We start from the raw sequence: 21,561 nt of genomic DNA, 5'->3' as shown, positions 1-21,561 counted from the left end.
CATTTTCATTTTGAAAATAATAAACATATTTAAATATTTTCGCCAAAAAAAAAAAAATAAAATAAAATAAAATAAAAAAAAACAAAATGATAATATAAAATAAAAATAAAACAAAAAGTTTTAAAAATAAATAAAATTCAAAATAATGTATAAATCAAAAAAAAATTCAACAATAAAATTATTTATTTAATCTATTTACAAATAAAAATAAATAAATATTATAAAATATATGAATAATAAAACAGAAAAATATAATCTATAAAATATATAACAAATAAATAACAAAAATAAAAAAAAATAACAATGACAAAAATTAATATATATAAAAAGAATAAAACAAATAAAATATCTATTTCTCCTCCTTTTATATTATGGGAGAAAAAAAAAAAAAAAAAAAAATATCAAAGATAAAAATATATATTGTCTTATAAAATATACATATATATATATATATATATATTATATATATATATAAGGATATAATATGTCAATGGAAAATTATAGAATTTTAAAACAAAAAAAATAATAATTGAACTATATATCTTTTTATTTTTATTTTTATTTTTATTTTTATTTTTATTAGTTTTTCCCCCACCTCACTTTTTTTCTTTTTTACTTTTTTCTCTTCCCACATTTCCTTCACTTCCAAATATATTCATACATATTTAAAGGGAGCTTACGAAAAATAAGGATATTATAAAAATACAGAAATATATATATATATATATATATATATATATATATATATATATATAAATTACTACAGAATGTTTTAATAAGTTCTAAATGTACATACATAACCACGTTATTCTCTATAAAAAATGTTATAGGAATGTTCGAAAAAAATTTAATATACAATATGGATTTTTTTTTTTTTTTTTCACATTTTTTGATGTTTTTTTTTATTTTTTATTTTGTCTACTTTATTTTAATCCTTTTTGCTGTTTTGTTTATCATATTTTTATTTTTATTTTTTATGTTTTTTTTGGTTTTTTTGTTTTTTTTTGGTTTTTGTCATTATCACTGCAAGTTCAAGACGGAACGGCAAGGATATTTTAACATTTCGTAATCATACGATTGCACGGAAAAACAGGATTGCATAAAAATAACTAATTTCTCTAATGCACAATCAACACTAACTTCATTTCCTCTTATTTCCATTAACCTTTCTGTGAATCCTTCATGTACTTGTACATATAAATTTCCTAAGCGTACATCAGCTCCACATTCCTCTTTAATAATAGCCATTCTTTTGCATCCATCAGCTAATAATTTTTGCACACATTCAAAAGGAGCAACTAAATATATACAGCATTTTGATGATGACATTTTAGATTTTACATAATGATATAATAATTGGCATGCTCTTAAGATACCAAATATATTACCTTTTAATAAAAATACATGACTATCAGCAAAACCTGGAAACCATACATCTTTGGCACTTTTATATACTGATATATGTAATGATGATTTTATAGTTTTTACATGTATTCCTTTTGGACCCATAAAGGAACCACTTATATCTCTTTGTGCTGCTATTTTTAATTTTCCTATTGAATTATTTGTATATGCTAAATGAAACTTTTGTATAGATATTTTTGTATCATAATTATACTTTTCTTTATCATTTAAAATATTTTGTACATACTTATTCGAATTATCAACACTTTCTTCATCACCATCAGAATTGTTCATATCATCTTTACAAGAAGAATATGTATTTATATCTTCATTTTTACTACCTAAACTATTTAATATCATAGATTGTTTCTTTTTTAAATGCATATTTTTTACATCATTTAATTCTTTTTCTAATTGTTTATTTTTAAATTTCAAGCTATTAATAATATTTTGTAATTCAGTTATTTTCTCATTTGTATTATTTTCACCACTAAATCTATTTGAATACCCTACCAAATCTTCATTATCATTATTTAACATCATATCCATATTATTCTCAGTACCATTAATGTTATTACTGTTGTATATATTTTCTTGTTCAGTCATTCTATTATGTTCTAAACCATTCTTCATCAAATTATTTAAATCATTCATATTATTATCCATAAAATTCCTACTGTCCATGCCATAAGTCTTAAAATCATCATTCGTATTCATGTTCGTGTTATTCATACCATAAATAGTTTTTTCATTCTCAAGCCTTTTTAAATTTCCAATATATGATTCAATCTTTTCCATGCTCTCATAAACATTATATTCGTCATCAGCATTAAATACTCCTTTTTCATTACTATACATGATACTATGTATAGTATCAGTATTTCCAGATGGGTACTGAACATTTTGTAGATTTTGTAAATTATGTAGATTTTGTAAATTATGTACATTTTGTAAATTATGTACATTTTGTCCATTTTGTCCATTTTGTCCATTTTGTACATTTTGTCCATTTTGTCCATTTTGTCCATTTTGTCCATTTTGTCCATTTTGTACATTTTGAACACTTTCATCGTTAGCCTTAAAAATTCTAAATCTACTATTCGAATGTGTAGGAAATTCATTTTTCAAATCATTTATATATTCTTGACTTCCTAAAATATAATCATTTTTTAAATTATTCTTAATATTATAATTTAAAATTAAATTATTCATTCTATTTTCTCTTTCCCCTGAACTAAGTAAATTTAAATCTTCTTCATTTTCATCTAACATATTATTTTCCATCTGCAAATAGAACTCATCTCTTTTGTCATTATTAAAACTATGTGATTTTTTAATATTCTTATTAAGATTCATGTTAATATTATTATGTGTGGTATTTCTTTCATCATTATTATTACTATTGTTATTATTTATATTATTAATATTATTATTAATATTAATATTATTTATGTTATTCTTTGTAGGTTTGAAAACTTGCTCGTTATCAAACGTTTTATTTTTATGTGTATTTATATTCTTATTCACATTTTTATTTAATTCATCATTCCAAGAAACATTGAAATCATTAGAATTATCAAAATTTGCAAAATATTTATTTTCATTTTTCTTATTATTAAACGCTTGTGAATAATTAACAAATGTGTTATATTCCTTAACTGGAAATATATTATTATCACCAAATGAATTATTTATAAAATCATTCAATTTATTGTTAAACAAATTACACGATGGAAATTTTATAAATTTTTTATTTTTGGAAGCTCCTTCATTAGATAATATTTCATTTTCATAATTATTATTACCAAATTTTATATCATACAAATTTAATGGTTCTGTATTACAATTTTGTGTATATATATCTCTTTTAAATTCAACAGCATTATCTTTAAAATCATTAACGTTATAATCTTCATGAACCACATTATTAACCATTTTGTTTAGATTTTCATTATAATCAAATTCATTGAAATTTTCAAATACATTTGAATTCTCAAGACCATTAGAACCATTTACATATTTTTCATCATTCTTTCTACAATTAATATCACAACTAATAGGGTTCACATTATTAGACTTATTTGTAATCTTATCTTCTTCTTTTACATTCTTTTTATTATTATTGTTGTTCAATTTGGCTTGTTCATTCTTATTTTGTTTTTTTTTGTTTGAACCTTTTTCGCTTTTGTTTATTAGATTATTATTATTATCATTGATGTTACTTCCTTCAGTGTTTTCAGTGAATGTATTATTACTGTTTGGGAGTTTTGAATTCGCTTTATTTTCCTCATTATTATTTTTGTTATGTTTATCCTTATTTTTGTTCTTATTCTTACTATTACTATTATTATTATTATTAGCAATTTTTGTGTTGCTATTACTCTTTGTGTTGTTATTATTTTTTGTGTTGCTATTACTTTTTGTGTTGTTATTATTTTTTGTGTTGCTACTACTTTTTGTGTTGCTACTACTTTTTGTGTTGCTACTACTTTTTGTGTTGCTATTACTTTTTGTATTACTATTACTCTTTATGTTACTATTACCCTTTGTGTTACTATTACCCTTTGTGTTAACACTATTTTCAATATTCAAATTAGATTCATATATATTACTATGATTTATAACATTCTTTTCGCTAGCATTATCTGTAGTAGTCGTTGTTCCACCATCATTATTATTAACATCATTTGTATATATATTATCACCATAATTTATCAACTGATCAGTTTCTTTTGTTTTATCATTAAAATAATGACCCTTTTGGATAGTATCATATATTTCTTTTTTATAAAGTATATTTTTTGACATTTCATCCTCCTTTGTATATAACATATCTTTATTTGAAGAAATATAGGCATTGGAATTATCCTTATAATTCATATGATTATTTTCAGCAATATAATTATTATCCATAAGATTATTACAAGTTAAATCATTCACATGATTCATATATTTCTTTAATCCTCTTTTATCAGAGTTAGTTATAATCATACTATTTTCTTCAAGCATTGTATTTTTTTCTCTCATATTTTGACCAGCAAATAAAATTTCTTTATCCATACATTTATTTATCCTCATGTGTTCTTCATTATTATTTTCATTAGTACCCTGAAAATGGTTATAACTATCTTTCATTAAATAATTTTTTTCTTTCTCATTATTATTCTTATGTGTTGGATTACGAGTTGCATTCATGTTAATAAAATGACTTAAATTATTTTTCAAAGAATTACTATTATTTAAAAAATTTAAATCAACAGGATGATATACCATAGAATTATTATTATTGGAAACAAAATTGTTATATGATTTATTATTAGTAGAAGTTATAAAATTATTTCCTTGATTATTCATTTGAAGATAATGATTATCATTATTTTTATAAGATACATGTGGCATAATATTTTCCAAACCACTATTTTTTATGTGTGTATTTTTATTACTTACATTTCTCTTCATATTGTTATTCACATAATAATTATAATCATTAGTTATTTCAATATTATTTTGTTTCGTATTAATATTATTTTTCATATTATATATTTCTAATGGTATATTAATATTCTTCATATCATGAGCATTTCCTTTTTCGTGAGTACGAGATAAATTCAAATTACCCTTATAATTATTATTAAAAGTATAATCATTTGAATTCATTTCTTCGGATTTATTATTACTATTAAACCAATCATTCTTCATATTAGAAATATTACTTGGGCATGATTTTATGTTGTCACTCAAATTTTTTGGAATAGTAAAATCTAACGTTTTTTGTATATTAAGCATATTTGTGTCCATTAAAATGTTGGATTGAATATCATAATCACAATTATTTCTATTTACATTGTCAGATATATTTTTTTCGTCTTTCATTAAAATTTTATGATGATCATGAAAATTATTTGGTAATACATTTATATTCTTAGAATTTTTATAGTTATCTTCGTTTTCATTTCTTACAATATTATTTCTACCTATGTTATTATTATCAATAATTGAACAACCTTTTTTCATTTCATTAATACTATTATTACTAATATTAATATTGTTCATATATGATGATATATTAAAATCATTCTTTTTATAATCCAATGTGTTTACATAATCTTTTATATTATTATCATTATAATTTATTTCCTGATTTTTATATAACGAACAATTCTTAGGATTTTTATTTATATATTCATTATTACGATTAGTTACCTTTCCAATATTATTTTCTTTCTTAGAATTTAAAACATTATTTCTTTCATTCATATTAAACGTGTCCTTATTATTATAACTATTTTTACTGTGAGCATGATTTAAAAAAGTACTATTAAAAAGTTTGTTATCTGTACCATATTTTTCATTTATTAAATTATTTTGTCCTACATTATTAACATCGTATATATTACTACTACAAAAATTTGTGCATGCATTATTTACAGAATTGGGATTCTTCGTCATATTATTTTGCTTTTCCTTGCATTTATTATTAATAATATTATTCTTATTACTATTATTATCAATATTATCAATATTATTAATATTATCATCATTATCATTATTATCATTGTTATCTTTTTTATTAATATTTTTTTTCTTTTTATTCTTTTTCTTATTTTTCTTAGCACTATTGTTTCCTTTCTCATTGCTACTTGTTTCTAAAGTAATATCCTGATTAATTTCATTACTATTCATCACATTATTAATATCCTTATCATTACATTCTCTGTTGATATTTGTATTATCATTCTTAATCTCTTTTTTCTTTCCTTTTTTTACTACGTCATTCGTATTTTCATTACTCACATTTCTAAGAAGAAGATCACCATCATTAATATTCATCTCATTGTTATTAACATGATGATCAGTAGTAAAAATATTAGATGAATTCTCGCTAGTTGGAACAGTAGAATTACTCGATGTATTTTCTTCATTATTATAATTTTCATTATGTATATCAACTTTATCTTTTAAATTACCATGTGGTTTCACATTAAATACATTACTCATTGTATTATTAGCATTATTTTGGTTAGTTTTATTTTCCTCTGAATTTAAAAAGTTGGTATTTGAATTCTTATTTTTACTATTACTAGAACATTTAAAAGAATTATTATTTTCAGAAAATGAAGTAGAATCAATACTAAAATTATTATTCACTTTATATTGTTCAGAATATTCTGGTACATTTGAATAATTCACAATACGTTCCCCTTCTTTATAATTATTCACAATAGGATATAATCCAGCATAACAATTATTTACCCGATTATTATTACATATAATATCATTTTTCATAACACCCTTTTTATTATATATATATTCATTATTATAAATATTATTCATATTTTTATTTATATTGATATTATTAATATTCACTTGATAATTTTGATTAATACTATGGTTGTCAGCACTTTTATTATGAAATATATTATTATAATTTAAATTAACATACTTATTAAATTTATCAGAACTTTTTATTAAATCATTGTTTATATTTCTATAATTATTATACATTATATTAGAAAAATTAGAACTTTCATAACATAATTTTCCTTCATCCTTATTTTTCATTTCATTATTAACTGTTCTAGTTTTACTATCCATATTATTCATTTTATTTAATAAAAAATTATTTCCACCATAATTTTCTAAATTCCCTATTTTCGCATCCTCATCTTTATAATTTCCATCCATTTTTACAAAAAACAAAAAATTTAATACAACTATATATTACTAAAATTATATATATATATATATATATATATATAATAAATCTATACTTTATTTTTTTTTTTTTTTTTTTTTTTTTTTAAATTATATTAGCTGTTAAGTCTGCCTCTAAAAAAATATACATTATTTATTCTATATATATATATATTTTTTTTTTTTTTTTGTCTTTTGTTAAAAAAAAATATTTTTTCTGGTTTTTTGTTTTTTTAAATAATTAATTTTTTATATATATTTTTGGTTTCTTTGTTTTACTTACTAAAATTCATTAGTATTGTAAAATATCTTCAAACACCAACAAGCTAAATATATATATATATATATATGGATAAAAATGTCACATAAATTTTACAACTATATATAAACTCACATAAAAAGAAAATGAAACAAAAAAAAAAAAAAAATTAGGAAATGTTAATGTAAAAGAAAAAAAAAATCTATAAATATTATATACAACACTTCCATACAAATGTAAAATTAATTGGTTAAAATATAAGCTATGTCATTTTTATTTTAAGAACATTATATATATATATTATTATTATAAATTAAAATGTGAATACTAAATATAAAAAATAAAAAAAAAGAACAAATAAAATAAGGCCAGGATTTAAATAAAATAATATAAAAAAAAAAAAAAAAAAAAAAAAAAAAAAAATATATAACACATATATTTTAAATGGTAGAATAACAAATTTTCTATTTATCATATTATAAAAATTATTCAAAAATATATTAAAATGTATATAAGCATAGTAAATAAAATATATATATATATATATATAAATTTATATAGACAGGAATATATAAACACTACATATGTGTTCTACATTATATTATTTCTTATTTTTTAATATTCCTTTATTTATAAGTATATGAAAATAAAACAACAACATGTCTTATAATCATATGTTTAAAAAAAAAAAAAAAAAAAAAACAGAACCCAGGAAATATATATATATATAAATGTACAAATTAAGACACATTTATAAATAGCTAACAACAAAATAAATAATAATGAATAAAAATTATGACAATAAATAAAGAAAAAAATAAAATAAAATAAATAAATAAATAAATAAATAAAAACCAATATATTCAACATATATATATATATATATATATGAAAAATTGTCTATTCTTGATTTATTTATCAATAAATATATTCAATATTTAATGAAAATGATCAAATATATTTATATAAACTAACAAAATAATATAAATATATATATATATATATATTATTCTCCAACTTTATATATACAACATGTAAACAAAAATTGTAAAATAAGTAAAAAATATTAATAAAAGTAAAATTAAAAATAAAACGATTATTTAAAAAAAAAAATAGAACTCAATGTATACAAGTAAATATATGTTTATAATATTTAAAAATTTTATGTTTTTTTTTTTTTTTTTTGTTTTTGGATAATTTTTTTTTATATGTAAAAGAAGTGAACTATATAAATAATACACATACATGTTATGGAAATAATATAATATTAAAATAAATATAAAAAGGTAAAATATATAAGCACAAATAAATATATATTTCATAGATACATACTATTTAAAATTTTTTATTTATATAGATTAATATATTAAATGTATATTTATGTAATATAATATTTTTTTTTTTCTATTATTATAATATGTATATTAACCTTTTTATATATATACTATAAAAAAAAAAAAAAAAAAATGTACAAAATCTATTTATATGTATAGAAACATAAAAAAATATATGTATATTCTCATAATACTAATATTAACAAAATGTTATATAGTAATAACTCATATAATTATAAAATAAAAAAGAAGTATGTTACACAGAATGTATATGGATATATATTATATGTATAGGTCTTTATTTTAAAATAATAACAAGGATATATAAATATTAAAAAAACTATGTAACATATAAAATTCTATTAAAATGATATACATATATATAATTACAAGGTATTATTAAAAATTTGTTTATTATACATAAATAACTGTATAACAACAACAGCAACAACAACAAAAAAAAAAAAAAAAAAAAAAAAAAAAAAAAAAAAAAAAATAATTAATATATAATTATTATTACGTAATAAAATATATATATTAATATAGATTTTTTTTTTTTTTTTTTTTCCTTATCTCTTTTTATTTTTACTCATTAAAATAACAAAATACACATCTTATATAATGGTAAATATTCTACAACATATATATTTAATCCTATGTAATTTTACATATAATTATTTATGCATGCATACACATACATAAACATAATCTATTTAATATTTTTTACTATTACATATAATATGTGTATTAAAAATAAACAAACATATATAAAAAAATAATATATAAATGAATAAATTATATTTAAAAAAAACAAAGAAGGAAAATATTCGTTTTAACACTTTTTTATGTTTTTATTTTTCTTCTTTCTCGTATTATATAATAATGTTCAAAAGATTATTTAAAATATAAAACAAAAAAAAAAGAAAAAAAAAGAAAGATGCAAATATTTTAAAATGTATATAATATATATATATATATATAAGAAATTAATCTTTATTAAAAATATATAAATTCATATATAAGTAATAAATATCTACGTAGCATAATATAATATTTCGTTTAACTAATATAGATAATTAATGTAAAAAATAATATTATATATATATATATATATATATATATTTATTTATCTAGTAATAACCAAATCAGTTGAAACATCTATTATGTATATATGCATTTAATATGATATAATAAATACATATATTTCTATATGTATATATACGTATATATACATATACAAGCGTATAAAGGTAAAATATTCACACCATATTAAAAAAATGGGGGTATACTTATTTAAGGCATAAATATGTATATACACATATATATATATATATATATATATATATGTATATTATTTTATTTAATTAAAAATATATATATTTATGGGTAAAAATATACATAAAAACTTATATATATATAAATATAATATATTCATTACACGTGTGTTATAATATATATTTAACATATTTCACACACATAAAATGAATATATTATATACATATATATATATAAGCTTTTATTTTTTTAGTCATATAAATTGTTTAAATATATATTATAGTACTGTATTTAAAAAAAAAAAATTAAATATAATATTATATATATGCATACAAAAATATAAACCAAAAAAAAAAAAAAAAAAAAAAAAAAAAAAAAAAAATACAAATATATTTTATATGTAATATAAAACATAACATTTAGATTAACATATTATATATATGTATATATAACATAGAACCTATATATTTTTTCTTTTTTCTTTCTTACATATGTATATTATATATATATATATATATTAAAAAAATATAATAAAATATTCTATGCACTCCACGTATTATATATATTTATTAAATCATAACTATCTTTTACTTGTTTATTAGTTTCTTGTTTTTTTTCTTTTCTCTTTTTTTGTAGATTATTAAATATACATATATATATATATTTTTTTAATGTATTTATTTATATAAACATATAGTTTATTATATACTCAAATATTATTTTCTATTTATGCATAAATATAATATATCTATAAGTAATGTACTCCTTATAATATATATATAAACAAAGATAAAATTATATATACACATATATATATATTTATATATATATATATAGAAATATATACAATTTATGTCAGCATATTATTATATATACGAATAAAAATAAAAAAAAATTAGTTAAAAAAGGTGTTCTTCAAAAATTATATATATATATATTTAACATATATATAATTTTTTGTAAAAAAAATTACATTTAAAGGTTAAAAGAATTGTTCATACAATATTAATATTATTATTATATATATCTTTATATGTAAGGTCGTATAAAAAATAAAAATTCAGATGTTAAAAAAACACAAATTTTAAAAATATTAAAAATCTAAATTTCTAGATGTTAAAAAAAAAAAAAAAAAAAAAAAGTTTTGGATCTTAAAAAAAATATATATTAAAATAATACGTAGTTTTATTTAAAACACTTGGGAAATTATTATATATGTTAGAAATATAATTTATATTTTTTTTTTTTTTTTTTATTTAAAATAAACATTTTTTAAAAATATTAAAAAAATAATAAATATTAAAAGTTTACATAAATAATATATATTATTAAACATTAATAGATAATTATATATTATATATATATATATTTATTTATTATATATAATACATACATACATATATTTATTTAAATTAGATAAATCTACTTTTTTTTTTTTTTTTTTTTTTTTTTTTTTTTTTTGAGCAATTTATGTTATTATATATATAAAAATATAATAAATAATGGTTACACACAATATATAAAACATTATAATATATAAGAAAACATTAAAAATATACATAAAATTATATACGTAATATATGAGTAATTAAAGAAATTATTATAAAGAAAGAAAATAACATTATTAATAGTTTTTTTTTTTTTTTTTTTTGGTAATTTCTTTATTTTACTTCTAATTTATTTATTTATTAATTTTTTTTTTTTTTTTTTTTTTTTTTATTCTCTCTCTTATTCTTTACTATTATATTTAACATATTACATTATGTATAAATATATATATATATGTATAATATAATAAATGAAATACACTTCAATATATAAATCTTTTATAAATAAAAATAAGCATATATAGTACTATGTTATATATGTATGCATATAAAAATTGAAATGCTAGAAAAGGTTCAAAAAATTTTTTGAATATAATTACCCATAAATTATTTTAATATATAAAAATTAATAAAACTTGTAAAGATATATAATAAAATTATTATGTAACCAATAGATGTAAAACAATTATTATATATATATAATATAAAACAAATATTACTATTATATATATATTATATATATGTATATATTTTTTTTTTTTTTTTTTTTTCATTTTCTTTATTATATATTTAAAATGATACTATTAAAAATAAAAATAATTCTTATATAATTTTTTTATTATATTATAATATATTAATAATATATACACATAATATATAAATATATATATAGATTATTCATTAAAAATGAAAAAAAAAATATTTTACTATATTTTTATATATATTTATATAATATATTAAAAAAAGTGTTCAAAATAGAGGATGGAAAAAATATTAACCTTATATATATTTTTATAATTAAATATATGTTTTCCTTTTAAGTAATAATTTTTACTTAATGGAAAATATATTTTAATACATATATATATATATTATATGTATATTTTATATATATATGTATATATTTTATATATTATATGTATATTTTATATATATATGTATATATTTTATATATATATGTATATATTTTATATTATTATATGGATATTTTATATATATATGTATATATTTTATATATATTAATATAAAGTATTTATTTAATTTTACTACTATAAAAAAATATTCTAAAATGCTAATGAATGTAAATTTTCTATTTATATTTTTTTTTTAATTTATTTCTTGTTTTTTATTTTTTGGTTTTATATTATAAAATTATATGCATGCGAAACTACAAAATACAAAAAAAAAAAAAAAATAAGAAACAAATTCATAAAATACTTAATAATATTATATAATAATAATACTAATTATTATAAATGTTTCATTACACATGAAAATAAAGAAAAAGTAAGTTATATATTTTTTAAATATAGTATAATCAAATTGTAGGCATATTAAAAAAACATATAAGTATAATTCTATAATATTAATTGCATGCGTATTTTCTTATATTCAAAAAATATATATATATTTATATATAAATGAATATATATATATATATATATTACATATATATCACAAATAGAACAAAACCATTTTTATAAAATAAAGTTTATAAACTAAATATAGCTGTTTTGCATTATTAAATAAAAATAAAAAAAAATTAAAAAATAAAATAATAAAATATATGGTATATGTGTAATATTATATTAGTATCCTAAATAAAATTGATAAAGTTTTAAAATATATATAATAATATATTTTGTATTTATCTATTATTTTTTTTTTAACGTTTATATTTAGTACGAATCATATATCCAAGTTTAACATATTTATAAAAAAAAAAAAAAGAAAATGTAAAGAATACATCTTTGTTTTTTTTTTTTTTTGGAAGTTTTATAAATTCATGATTCTTCATGTAAATATAATTCTTGTATTCGTATATATGAAATAGTGTGCTCTGAAAATATAGCAATAATAAATTATATTATATATTGTATATTATGTATGTTATAAATATATATATATATATATACATACATAGGTAAAAATAATAATATGATGTCTCATAATAATATGTTTCTTATAAGATTCATCGTCATATATCGTTTTATTAATCAGCTCAAATCTTTTGGACCTGTAATATTATCTATATATATATATATATATATATATATGTATGTATATACTTCTTGAAAGAATAATGTTTTTATTTTTCTAAATATATATTTTTTCTACACAAGTACATTTTTATAAATTATAATAATAAGACAATATTATATATAATGTAAAAATAAATTTATATATTAATTATATAAATATAATAGAAATGTATGGGACATTCATACTATATTTATATATTATATATAAATAATTTTATTATGTCCTTTCAGATTTGCCCCATGTTAATATACAAATAAATATTTAAAAGAAAAAAAAATAAATAATCCTTATATAAGATTAATAAATTATTCTGTCTTGAACTGATTTTCCTTAACATATGTACGTTAAACCAAAATTGTAAATAAAAAATTAAAAGTATAATGCATAACACCATTTAATATTTTATATTTTTTCAATAATTTTTTTACTTAAAATAATACATCTTTCCTTATATGTCTATACATATATATATATATATATATATTTATTTCCATCATGTGTGTTATTTTCGAATATAAGTTAATGTATATAAGATAAATAAAAAAAAAAATCCCCTATTAAAATGTTATATATATATATATATATATATATGTATTTTGGGTATTTAAAAAATTTTATGTTATTTCTTTTCCTTTTTGTCTTATGTTAGCAAATATCTGAATAAACAACCACATATGCTAATACGCCGAAAAAAAAAAATCTTACATATAATGTATTTATGTATATATTATTATTTAAATTTGTTATATTTATTATGTCTTCCATATATACCATTATAAACAATATGGTATTATATTCATATTTTTCTATGTTGTTTTTTTTGTTTTTTTATATATTCATTAATGTTTATCATATATATATATATATATAAGGGCAATAAAAAAATATATTTCTCCATTATATTTTTAAATATTGTTCCTATATTAATATCCTAATTAAATCTGGATAAATTAATTCTAGGTATATATATTTTTGATGAAGGTATAATATTTGCATTTGGAGAATTCAAAGCATATGTATCATGATAGGAATTATTTGTTCCTTTTTTTAAAACATTAATATTTTCATGTAACATTTTTGGTTCATTTTTTTTTCTTAACTTTTTATTTGAAATTTTTTTCTTCCTTCCCTTTTTTTTCCCCTCTTTTATTTTATCTTCCTGTTTATATTTATGAGATATCATTTTTTCATCCCTTATTGGTTCTTTTAATAAAGTATTACATTTATTTATACTTTTTTCTTTCTTTTTGTTATAATCCTTATAAGGTATATTTATGGTTTTATCATATATTTTATTTGATAAAATATTTGTAAAGGCATTTTCTATATAAATATCACCCTTTTTTTTATAATATTCTTTATTCTCTTTATCATTACTAGTTTGATTATTTCTGTGATTTTTTTTATTAAAATTACATGTTTCATTGACATGTGTAAGAAAAACGTTATCCATAATTTTTAAGTTATCCAGATGTGTACAATCATTCTTTCTTTTCTTTTTCTTTTTTGTCAACATTGTCTTATTTTTCTTTTTTTGCTTCATCCCCTTTTTATGAACTTCAAGATTCTCATGATCATTTCCATTATTCAATAATTTATTTTCATAAAGATCTATCATACTTATATCACTCGGCGTGGTATTATAAAAGTCAAATATTTTTAGATTTAATCGTGTAGATATATCAGCTAGGTTTATTTCGTTTTGGTCTATAGAATATTTGGCAGGTGTACATGCATCCATGCAATTTTTATAATATGTTTTTACGAAATTCATAATAAAAAAAAAAAAAAAAAAAAAAAAAACTGAAAAGAAAAGTATAAACAAAAACATAAAATTAATCAACATATATATATATATATATATTTATATGTAATAAGATAAAAGTGTAGAAAAAAAGGATTTCTCCGTCTACCCTTTTTTTTAACTGAACAAAATATTCCTTATATTAGTCATAACGAAAGTAACTATTACAAGGATGTATAACATATATGTATATATAAAGATAACATTAAAATAATAGCATGATCATAAAACCTTTTCATGGTATATGGCTAATTATTCAAAAAAAAAAAAAAAAATTTCATATATATTTATATAAATATATATTCATATATATATTTTTTATTTTAATTTTTTTTTTTTTTTTACATTTCCCTATCCTTTGTCTAACAACAAATAAAAGATTAAATAATATATATATATATATATATATATATATATATATACATATGTATATTCTTTTGTTTTTCTTATATATAATGTTGTGTAAAACAAATGAAAAATATATGTAAAAATTTTTATTTTTTTTTTTTTTCTGTTTACAATAATTACGTAATATAAATTTATACATAATATTTCTTTTTTTTTTTTCTTTTTTTTCTTTTTTATATGTTTTCCAAATTTTTAATTTTATTAAAATATAAATTCTTTTTAACTCTATTTAAGTAAAAAACTTTCAATAAATTTTTTTGTATTGAAAATAAGAATATATTTTATTTTATTAATAATTATTTTTATAATATTAAGACATTATACCAGATATTTGTTTTATTCTTAAACGTTGGAAAAGATAAATAAAATATATATATATATATATATATATATATATTTGAGAAGAAAATAAAATAAAGTTGGAACCTTTATAAATATATAAACATAAGAATAATATATAAATGAATAATATTTGAATACACCTTATGGTAATCCTTCTTTTTTTTTTTTTTTTTTTCTTATTATATGATGTCTCATATATATTTCCTTTTTATAATGATTCATTTTATAACATGTGTCAAATAAAAATAATGATGTTATAGAACACATGTTTTTTACTAATAAAGAAATTTTCTATATTCCTTTAAGAAAAATAAAAAAACATCAAATATAAGAACAAATCTATATATTTATATTAAGAAATATGTTGAAATATGTATGTATATATATATTATATACAAAAAGAAAAAAATAAGAAAAACAAATCGTGAAAATATACTGATATATTTTATATAATCATATTATATTTTAAATCACTAACAAACAAAAATGTTTTTTTTTTTTTTTTTTTTTCTTCTTTCCTTTTTGTATTTATAATTACTGTAATATAATAAAATGATTGAATGGTGGATACATACAAAAAAAAAATCTTCAGAGTGATAATATATATATTATATATATAATAAATTAAAATATATTTATTAAAAACATAGCTCTTATAAAAATAATTTTTTAAGGTGAGAATAAAATGTTCATAGTTATTTATAATACATATATATAATATTATAAATAAAAGGAAAGCCAAAATTAATTGTACAACGCAAATATATATATATATATATATATATATATATAATATAATTGTAAAAAAATTGAATATTTATCAAATTCTTTCTTTTAATATATAAAAAATTATTTGGGAATTTACTTTGATTTTCTTTTTTTTTCTTATTTAAAATAAGTATATATTAATTTTATGATACAAAAAAATTTTTTATATATTTAAAATATTTTATTATTTATATATATTTTTTTTATTATGAATAATATATATATTGATTTAAAATATAAATTATATATTATATTGAACTATTTATATATTCAAATATATTTACTTAATTTTTTCCATATAATATTATATATTATAAATATATATTTTCACATGCATTACTTTCTATTTACCCTTATATGACTTATATTTTAAATTATTATATATATATATATATATATTATATAAATTGTATGTATATAAAAAAATTAAATATATTTATATATGTTTATTTTATATATATTTATTATTATGTATATATCAATATGAATTTTTAAAAATATATATATAATATATATAATATAAAAATATACAATAAGGGTGAAATAAAAATAGGAACAAAATTAAAATATATATATATATATATATATATTTATTTCATATATAATTTATTTATATTTACATATATATATTTTATATTTAAAAAAAAAAAAAAAAATAGGAACAAAAAAATATTATAAAAAATTATTAAATAAAAAGAAAGAAAGTAATAAGATTAAATAATAGAATAATGAATAAATATAAAAACATTTTAAAATAAAAATACATTTTTTAAAAGTTCATAATTATATATATTAATATATATAAGATTATATATAATTTTTTTCTTTTTATTCCTTTTTAAGTTATTTTAAATAATATCCTTATAAATATATATATTCCAAATTATTATTATATTATTATATATATATGTATATTTATATTTATAATATTAGAATTAACTTTTAATTTATTTCATATGTATATAATATTAAGTTATATGAAACGTAAAATTATATAAAAATTCTACTTATTAAAATGAATAAAAATGAATTGTATATATATAATAAACATATAAAATATTTTTATATAATATTTATGTATATTTAGTTATTTATTCATTATATATGTACCTTTTTCTTTATTCATTATTCATTTATTTTTTATTTTAATACAAAACATATATATTTTCATTATGTATTAAACATATTCATATTATATTAATAAGTTCGACATTAAGATGATTTTTAAAGAAAAGTAAATAAAAAAAAAGAAAAGATATATATAGTATTAATTATATATATATATGTATATCCACATATGTAGATATATTATTACACTCTTTCAATAAAGTTTTGTAATTTTTTTTTTTTATTTATGAATAATTAAAAAAGTAAAAATAAAACAGACAAAAAAAAAAAAAAAAAAAAAAAGAAGAAAAAATAAAAAGTAGAAGAAAAGAAAACCAAAATCAAAACCAAATACAAATACTAATATAAACAATCAAAATAATAATAAAATATAGCATCCTTGGTATACAACTATATATATATATATATATATATATATATATGTACATATAAATACCATATTATATATATACATTTTTATAATAACAGGTGCGTATTTTTGTATACACTTAAAAATTTATAATTTTACAAAAAAAAAAAAAAAAAGCTAGATATTAAAATATGGATGATCATGAGAATATAGATATTAACGATAATTCTTCTGATGCCAATACTGCAAATTATAATCAGGATAAAAATGAAAATACATCAGAAGTAAATGATTACAGTAAAGAAGATATTGAAGGAGATGAAAATGTAAAAAGTTCAAAGGGAAAACAAGAAAATAATAATAATACGAAAAGTTCATCAGATAAAGATGAAAATACAATAGATTATGGTAATCATGATTTCCCATGTAATCCAGCACCTCCTGTACCTATAAAATTATTTATAGGAAGAGTACCAAAAAATATTGAAGAAGATCAGTTACGTCCTATATTTGAAGAATATGGTATAGTTAATGAAGTAGTAATTATAAGAGATAAAATAACTAACGTACATAAATCTAGTGCATTTGTAAAAATGGCTTCTATTTCAGAAGCTGATAATGCTATAAGATTATTAAATAATCAAAAAACCTTAGATGCACAATTAGGATCATTACAAGTAAAATATGCATCAGGAGAACTTAACAAATTAGGATTTCCACAAAATATAGAATCAGGGGTTGATCAAGCAAAATTATTTATTGGTTCTCTTCCAAAAAATATTACAGAAGATAATATTAAAGAGATGTTCGCACCATATGGTACAGTTGAAGAAGTTTTTATTATGAAAGATAATTCAACTGGTCTAGGTAAAGGATGTTCATTTGTTAAATTCTCATATAAAGAACAAGCATTATATGCTATCAAATCATTAAATGGAAAAAAAACTTTAGAAGGATGTACTAGACCAATCGAAGTGAGATTTGCAGAGCCGAAATCTTCTAAACAACCACAAATACCATTAACATTACAACCCATGCAAAATCCACCACATGCCATGGCACCACAACCAAGTATAAGTTCTCCAAACAATATTAATTTTGGTAATAACTTTTCTGTAAATAATAATTATCCACGTCAAGTTGGACCTTGGAAAGAATATTATTCAGGAGAAGGTAGACCGTATTATTATAACGAACAAACAAACACAACACAATGGGAAATGCCAAAAGAATTCGAAACGTTATTTATGAACAATTCGGCAAATATGCACAATTTATCTGAATCGTCAGGTAAAAAAAAATATATATATATAAAATAACATATGTACATATATATATATATATATATATATGTATATATATTTATATATACTTATATATAATTATATTTATTTATGCCTTTTGCTTATTATCTAAGCATTAGACCTTAAATTGTATAATTATGCCCATACATTTTTCTTTTTAATATCATATATTTTTAGGCCCGCCTGGTGCTAATTTATTTATTTTCCATGTTCCCAACGAATGGCAACAAACCGATTTAATTCAAGCCTTTTCACCATTTGGTGAATTACTTTCAGCAAGGATAGCGACAGAAAAAAATACAGGTAGGAATAGAGGTTTTGCATTTGTATCATATGATAGTTTAGAAAGTGCAGCAGCTGCTATTTCTCAAATGAACGGATTTATGGCATTAAATAAAAAATTAAAAGTAACAGTAAAAAAAGGTGAGGAAGATGAAATGAAAAAATATGTTAATCAAAACGGTGTCAATTCTTTTCAACAAATTCCAAGAATGCAAAAAGCTATACCAGCACAACCAGCTTCTATGCAACCCAATCTTGCATATCATCAAAATCCACAAGCACAAAATTTTTTCTATTCAAATAGTAATTCTTATAGATGTGGACCTTATTAAGAAAAAAAAAAAAAATTAATCAATATAATACAGTAACATATATACATATATATATATATATATATATATATGAATATACTAATTTATAATTAAATTTAAATATATATTTAATTTTTAATTTACATTTTTCAATTTAAATATTCATATATTTGCCCACCAAAAAAAAAAAAAAAAAAAAAAAAAAAAAAAAAAAATCAAAAAAAAAATAAATATTAAATAAAAATATCCAAATTTTTAAGATTTAACCAAATACATATATTTAGGACATTATGTGTGGATTTATGAATGTATCGTATTTATAAAAAATATAAAAGTAATTAATTATAAATATTAAAATGTACAAAAATATGGAATAATAAAATTGTCCCTTTTGTCATATACATAAAAACAAAAAAAAACATTTTATAATAGCCTTATATAATATAAATTTATTTTATATAAATTTTGTTTATTCCTTAGTCCTAGATTAAAGCAAGTGATATTGAAGATGCGGTAAGTTTATATTCCCATGAAAATGAGTTTATTATATTTTTGAAAGAACCTAATTTGGTTATATATATATATATATATATATAATGTATTATTGAAATATTGAAGTATGAATATAGAAATATATATTTATATGTTTATTTTATTTTTTCGCTCTTTACGTTTATATATAATTTTTCTTTTTTTTCCTATTCTACTTATTTATTTATTTATTTTTTCTTTTATTTTATTTTTTTTTTTTTTTTCTTTCTTTCTTTTTTTCTTTTTCTTTTTTTTTTTTTTTTTTTTTTATGTAATATAGATTTATTTTATTATATAATATTACTTTTTTTACTTACATAGTATTCTATTGAAAACATGTTAAAATGAATTACACATTTGCTCAATGGTCTTATTTTATTCTGTTGTATTATATATATATAATATATATATATATATATTTATATTCTTTGACACTTACAATTTATGTTTATAATTTTATATGTGTATATTATTTTATTTCAAAAGTTAAATGATAAATATGAATTCTACTTTATGGGTTTGGTTCTTTATTTTTATTTTGTTTTTTTTTTTTTTTTTCATTTTAATTAAATTTTTTTTTTTTTGTATTTCTCAAGTTTTAATCATTTCTATTTCAAAAAGAAAATTTCGTTTATTTGTATAAAAATGTTTATATATTATTTATATATATATTTTTTGACGCCTTTATTTTTATACATTATATTTTCTTTTCCTTTCCATAGTCTACTTCAATATATACTTTTTTTTTTTATTATAAAAATATATTTCTCCTTTCGAT

General features: G+C 17.0%; 3 protein-coding genes across 3 annotated transcripts; 1 reads left to right on the top strand and 2 right to left on the bottom strand.

Moving 5' to 3' along the window:
- Nucleotides 1-1,020: 1,020 nt before the first annotated feature.
- PADL01_1358600 (conserved Plasmodium protein, unknown function) lies at nt 1,021-7,089 on the bottom strand (the record flags this gene model as incomplete). The annotated part of the gene is made up of 1 exon (XM_028684155.1): nt 1,021-7,089. One exon carries the CDS (start codon nt 7,087-7,089, stop codon nt 1,021-1,023), a length of 6,069 nt encoding a protein of 2,022 aa, XP_028540261.1.
- Nucleotides 7,090-14,487: 7,398 nt separating this feature from the next.
- Nucleotides 14,488-15,330, bottom strand: PADL01_1358500 (conserved Plasmodium protein, unknown function; the record flags this gene model as incomplete). The annotated part of the gene is made up of 1 exon (XM_028684154.1): nt 14,488-15,330. One exon carries the CDS (start codon nt 15,328-15,330, stop codon nt 14,488-14,490), a length of 843 nt encoding a protein of 280 aa, XP_028540260.1.
- Nucleotides 15,331-18,546: 3,216 nt separating this feature from the next.
- Nucleotides 18,547-20,273, top strand: PADL01_1358400 (CUGBP Elav-like family member 1; the record flags this gene model as incomplete). The annotated part of the gene is made up of 2 exons (XM_028684153.1): nt 18,547-19,645; nt 19,837-20,273. 2 exons carry the CDS (start codon nt 18,547-18,549, stop codon nt 20,271-20,273), a joined length of 1,536 nt encoding a protein of 511 aa, XP_028540259.1.
- Nucleotides 20,274-21,561: the final 1,288 nt, after the last annotated feature.

Source organism: Plasmodium sp. gorilla clade G2 (assembly GCF_900097015.1).
Source record: "Plasmodium sp. gorilla clade G2 genome assembly, chromosome: 13".
NCBI lineage: Eukaryota > Apicomplexa > Aconoidasida > Haemosporida > Plasmodiidae > Plasmodium > Plasmodium adleri (nom. inval.).
This window is presented reverse-complemented; position numbering and strand designations above follow the sequence as displayed.